The following is a 6,294-nucleotide window of genomic DNA, read 5'->3' as shown; positions in this document are numbered from 1 at the left end:
AAATAATATAAAAAATTTGACTGTAAAAGAAATTTGAAAGAAAGCACTATGCAGGCTCAATTTTGTTCTTCTGCCATGAGCTCCTCAGATGTCATTTGACCATGAAAATTGGCACACTCCTAGTGCACCCAAGAATCTTGGATGCCCTAAGAATTTCAGGTTTTTTTAACGATTTTTCTCGAATTTACTATTCAATGAGAGTAGATGAGCCCAGGCTCATCTCTGAATTGCAGATATAATCGAAGATAGATAGATAGATAGATGCAACTTCTTCATAATACATCTTATTAATACAACAAGTGATCAACTATATATGCGGAAATGAAGCAAGCAGCGACAAGGGAGGGATTATTGACCAAGCATGCATGTAACTTATTCGAGCAATCGACCAAGCATGCATTGCATGTAACGGAGAGCATGCATGTAACTTATTTGAGCAATCGACGACAACACGTGAGATCCGGAGGCGGCCGAGCCCTAGCCGATGTAGTACATGGGGTCGGGCAGCTTAAAGGTGCGGGCGCCCTCTGGCGTGCTGAGGATGTCGCTCCACTGGTCACCGATGTTGCCGACGATGATGTATCCGGCGTCCAACAGCTTCTGCCTCACCGGATTTGAAGGTCACTGCAGAGCCCTTGAACTCCGCTGGCTTCAGCAGCACCGTCATCCACCCAGAGAACCCCTGCCGGCGGAGGTTTGTGACGGTGGCGGTCCTCTGGACCTCTCTCCGGCCGGTGAGGATCACAGGCTTGATGCCGACCGAGAGCAACTTGTCGAACAGCCGCTTCGTCTCGGGCAGGGCAGGTGCGCTCGCCTGCCGCGCGTACTCTTGGAAGCTCGTCCAGTTGTACGGCGTAGCCCTGTCAACCATGCATGTCAAAAATCTTTTCGTAAGGACGGTTACGAAATAAATCCATGATAAAGTAGCTATCACATCACTATCTCCGAGCAGTCCTCTTGGTTAGGCTCGTCACTCACAGGGCATGCATATATATGGTCCTTCTGGCCGTCTCTGTGACTGTGAACGGAGGCAGGTGACCAGCAATGATGTCCAACACGTCCAATAATTACGTTTTTATTTCAACTTCTGGTCTCATTTGTTTTTTCACTTGTATTCATTGGAAGATGTTATGTGCCAGTTAAGGTTTTACCGGCGGATTCTGGGGAGCTAGCTAGTGAGTTGATGCTTTTAACAAGTTCTAATCAAATTTCTACTTCATGTGAACGACAAGATGAGTGCAAGTCCTGCTCAGATATATCCACCTGCAATAATCCAAGTATAATGTGCACGTACGTGGAATATATATGTATACTATATATAGGCAGGCAGGTACCCGAAGCCGTGCGTGGCGTAGTAGGGAAGGTTGGAGAGCGTGGTCTCGTCGACGTCGAAGACCCACACCTCCTTGCCGTTGCCGGCGAGCTTGAGGCTGTCGATGTAGGAGATGGCCTCGTCAATAACGAGCTTGGAATCGCGGCGGTAGTGACCGCCGAGCATGTAGTGCCCGACGTAGCTCTTGCAGCTGGCGGGACCGTCTTCCAGTCACGCACGTTGTGCGCCTCCACACCCAGCCGCCAGCTGTCACATGCCACGCCGGCGCGCTCCCCAGCTGCCCGCCCGAGCCCAGCATCGGCCGCAGCGCATGGATCAGCGGCGCCACGGCCTCATCCATGGCGGTGGTTGTGGCAACTGACGTCGGCATGCGGATGTTAGTCTCCCATGCGCCACTGGAGGCCACAAGAAGAGCCACGGCGGCAAGCAGGAGCAGCATCTTCGTAGCCATTGCCATTTCTACTTGTTGGTGCTTCCTGAGGTGCAGTGCTACGCAGAGAGTGTGGGGTGGCTAGCTTGTTATATAGGAAGTTCAAAGCTACATCAATCCTACAGTACAGTGTGTATGACGCTGATTTTTTTTTTCGAGGAGGAAAAAAAAACCCGGCCTCCGCATCTATCGATGCACATAGCCATCAATGACAATGACCGTGAGCTTGAAAGAAATTAAGTGAAAAAAGAGGTGGTTGGTGTCACTTGCACGGTCGTATTCACAACATTGAGCACGTTGGTGTTGAGGAGACATTTTTTGTAGGATTACAACAGACAATTTCGATTGGTAGTTGCGAACTTGAGATAAGATGTATATGGGCCAATAATTCAGCTAACATACGATGAAGTATGTGGTTGGCATCATTGATGGATATGATCCAATAATTCAACAAACACCTTCGATTAGTCGGTTGATGTCATTGATGGGACCTGGAACACGTTATGTGGTATTTGTGGACGGATTGCATGTATGTGGCTGTGTTTGGAGGTGATAGATGTGTTGGATATGTGAGCAGATTTTAACCAACGAAAGATTTAACAGGGCAACAATACTCTCAGGTTGGTGTGGTGCACGATGCATCTATATCCTAATTATTACGAATTGATTGTGACTCTGTCCCCCCAATTTTTTTTTGATTCCAGCCTTTTCTGATAGGGGCAGAAAATCCGGTTTCCAAAAAATCTCAGAAAAATCCATACGTTTACATCTTAGTTATCCAAAAGAATTTTGAACATAAAAAAATTAGCGTCAAAATGTATTATATTTAACCCATTGTACATATTTTCCGTGCTTCACCGTGTGTTTTCTATGCAGATTTTCCATTCATATTTCTTATGAACTGCAAGTAGTAAACAGAGAGTTGGTCTAAGCCACCCATCCATTCAGAATTAAGAGTGGTATAGGGGGTATTGATGTCATTGTTGATGGGGCCTGGAACACGTTAAGTGATGTGATATTTCTAGTAGAATTACATGTATGTGGCTGTGTTTGGAGGTGGTAGATGTGTTGGACATATGAGCAAATTTTTACATACGAAAGATTCAACATGGCAACAATACTCAATGGTTAGCATGCGGTCATGGTTGGAGTGGCGCATGATTCATCGACATCCGAATTATTACGAATTGATTGTGACTCTGTCCCCCCCCCCCCCCCCAATGATTTTTGTTCCGGTTTTTTCCAATATGGTCTAGAAATCCGGTTTCCAAAAATCTTGGAGAACTGCGTATTTTTTACGTCCGAGGTATCCAGATGAATTTTCAATTTTAGAAAGTTTAGGGTGAAAATATATTATATTTTTAACCCATTGTACATATTTTTGTGCTTCACATGTTCTGGCAACACAGATTTTCCATTCATATTTCTTATGAACTGCCAGTAGTAACAGAGAGCTATCCTAAGCCAGCCAGCCATTCATAGAATTAAGTGGTATAGGGTGTGTTGAGGTCATTTTTGATGGTGTGTTTTGTGATGTGATATTTGTGGTAGGATTACATGTATGTGGTTGTGTTTGGAGGTGCTAGATGTATTGGATATATGAGAGAATTTTAACCTAGGAAAGATTCAACATAGCAACAGTAGTCAAAGGTTGGCATGTGGTCATGGTTGGAGTGATGCACGATGCATCGACATGCTAATTATTATGACTTGATTGTGACTCTATCCCCCTCCCCCTCCAATGTTTTTTTGTGCTTTCATCTTTTTTTCAGGTAGGGGCCGGAAAACGTGAGTTCTAAAGAATCTCAAGAATTCCGGATTTTTTCCTCTGAATATTCCAAATGAATTTTGAATTACAAACATTTGCGTCAAAATATATGATATTTAACTCATTGTGTACAATATGCATGGTTAGAGCATCTACAACCTAACCCCCCCCCCCCTACCTGTCACGGTTGGAGTGGTGCACGATGCATCGACATCCTCATTATTATGACTTGATTGTGAGTGGCCCCCCTCCTGCCCCCTCCCCAATGTTTTTATTTGTTTTCGGCTTTTTTCTGATAGGAGCCAGAAAACCCGGTTTCCAAAAAATCTCAGGAATTGTCGATTTTTTTCTTCTGATACCATTTTTTCATTGAATTTACTATTCAATGAAACTAGATGAGCCTAGGCTCATCTCTGAATTGCCAGTATAGATGAAGATAGATAGATAGATAGATGCAACTTTTGCATAATGCATCGTATTAATACAACAAGTGATCAACTATATATATGGAAATGAAGCAAGCAGTGACAAGGGAGGGATTATTGACCAAACATGCATTGCATGTAACGGAGAGCATGCATGTAACTTATTCGAGCAATCGACGACGACACGTGAGATCCGGAGGCGGCCGAGCCCTAGCCGATGTAGTACATGGGGTCGGGCAGCTTAAACGTGCGGGCGCCCTCTGGCGTGCCAAGGATGTCGCTCCACTGGTCACCGATGTTGCCAACAATGATGTACCCGGCGTCCAACAACTTCTGCCTCTCACTGGACTTGAAGGTCACCGTGGAGCCCTTGAAATCCGCTGGCTTCAACAGCACCGTCATCCACCCAGAGAACCCCTGCCGGCGCAGGTTTGTGACGGTGGCAGTCCTCTGGACCTCTCTCCGGCCGGTGAGGATCACAAGCTTGATGCCGACCGAGAGCAACTTGTTGTACAACCGCTTCGTCTCTGGCAGGGCAGGTGCGCTCGCCTGCCGCGCGTACTCTTGGAAGCTCATCCAGTTGTATGGCGTAGCCCTGTCAACCATGCATGTCAGTACTATATGCTGATCGCGAATCTTTTCATAAGGACATTTACGAAATAAATCAAGTGATAAAGTAGCTAGCCAACTGGAATACGGGCCTACTATGACCATCACATCACTATCTCCGCCCGCCTAGTCCTCTTGGGCATGCACAGTGGTTGATAAGAGAGTGTTATCTTAAGTCTCGCATTTAATTTAGAGATGACAAAAAAATCTACAATAGATTAGCCTCTTAGCCTTATCTGTAGTAACTAGCAATTCCTTTAAATACGGTGAGACATATTATGCTAAGAGATCATCCTTTAAATAAGAGAAGACAAGGATTTTCTTATGATTTTTCTTTCCTCTATCTCAGCATTTATCCTATGTGGCACTCCTAAGATATCACCATTGTACATGCCCATCTTGTCACTCATAGCGGCATGCACGCATATATTGGTCCTTCTGGCCATCTATGTGACTGTGATTGGAGGTGACCAACAATGATGTCCAACACATCCAATAGTTCCGTTTTTATTTCCACTTCTGGTCTCATTTGTTTTTTCACCTGTATTCATTGGAGATTTATGTGCCAACTATGGTTTTACCGGTGGTTTCTAGCTAGCTAGTGAGTTGATGGTTTTAACAAGTTCTAGTCAGAATTCCACTATGCTTCATCTGAACGATATGATGTCTACAAGTCTGTGCTCAGATCCGCCTGCAATAACGCAAGTATAATGTGCACGTACGTACGCATCTATAGCATATATATGTATACTATATATACGTAGGCAGGTACCCGAAGCCTTGAGTGGCGTAGTAGGGGAGGTTGGAGAGCGTGGTCTCATCGATGTCGAAAACCAACACCTCCTTGCCGTTGCCGGAGAGCTTGATGCTGTCGATGTAGGAGATGGCCTGGTCGATGACGAGCTTGGAATCGCGGTGGTAGTGACCGCCGAGCATGCAGTGCCCGACGTAGCCTTCACAGCTGGCGGGGACCGTCTTCCTGTCACGCACATTGTGCGCCTCCACACCCAGCCGCCAGCTGTCACATGCCACGCCGGCGCGGCTCCCCAGCTGCCCGCCCGAGCCCAGCAACAGCCGCAATGCATGGATCATCGGCGCCACGGCCTCTTCCATCGCGGTGACTGTGGCAACTCACGTCGGCATGTGGATGTTAATCTCCCATGCGCCACTAGAGGCCACAAGAAGAGCCACGGCGGTGAGCAGGAGCAGCATCTTCGTAGCCATTGCCATTTCTACTTGTTGGTGCTTCCTGAGGTGCAGTGCAGAGAGTGTGGGGTGGTTAGCTTGTTAAATAGGAAGTTTGAAGCTACATCAGTCCTACACTACAGTGCGTGTGACGCTGAATTTTTTTTTGAAGAGGAAAAAAAACCCGGCCTCCGCATCTGTCGATGCACATAGCCATCAATGACAATGATAGTGACTTGAAAGAAATTAAGTGGCAGAAGAGGTGGTTGGTGTTAGTGGCGCGGTCGCATTCACAGGATGGAACACGTTGGTGTTGAGGAGACATTTTTTGTAGAATTACAATTGACCATTTCGATTGGTCGGTTGGGAACTTGGGATAAGTTGTATATGAGCCAATAATTCAGCTAACATACGATGAAGTATGTGGTTGGTGCCATTGACGGATGTGATCCAATAATTCAACAAACGCTTTCGATTGGTCGGTTGGTGTCATTGCTGGGGCCTGGAACACGTTATGTGATATTTGTGGAAGGATTTACATGTA

The 6,294-nt window shown here is 46.0% G+C and overlaps 1 protein-coding gene and 1 pseudogene across 1 annotated transcript; both read right to left on the bottom strand.

Annotated features, from left to right (window-relative positions):
- Positions 1 to 236: 236 nt before the first annotated feature.
- Positions 237 to 1,839, bottom strand: LOC125522334 (annotated as a pseudogene).
- A 2,119-nt stretch (positions 1,840 to 3,958) lies between these two features.
- LOC125522950 (acid phosphatase 1-like) lies at positions 3,959 to 5,934 on the bottom strand. Its single transcript, XM_048687990.1, has 2 exons — positions 5,338 to 5,934; positions 3,959 to 4,551 (listed from the first exon to the last, which is right to left on the bottom strand). Exons 1-2 carry the CDS (start codon positions 5,676 to 5,678, stop codon positions 4,167 to 4,169), a joined length of 726 nt encoding a protein of 241 aa, XP_048543947.1. The 5' UTR covers positions 5,679 to 5,934; the 3' UTR covers positions 3,959 to 4,166.
- Between the last annotated feature and the right edge of the window lie 360 nt (positions 5,935 to 6,294).

Source organism: Triticum urartu, chromosome 7 (assembly GCF_003073215.2).
Source record: "Triticum urartu cultivar G1812 chromosome 7, Tu2.1, whole genome shotgun sequence".
Taxonomy (NCBI): domain Eukaryota; kingdom Viridiplantae; phylum Streptophyta; class Magnoliopsida; order Poales; family Poaceae; genus Triticum; species Triticum urartu.
Note: the sequence above shows the minus strand (reverse complement) of the source record. Positions and strands in the feature narration are given on the sequence as shown.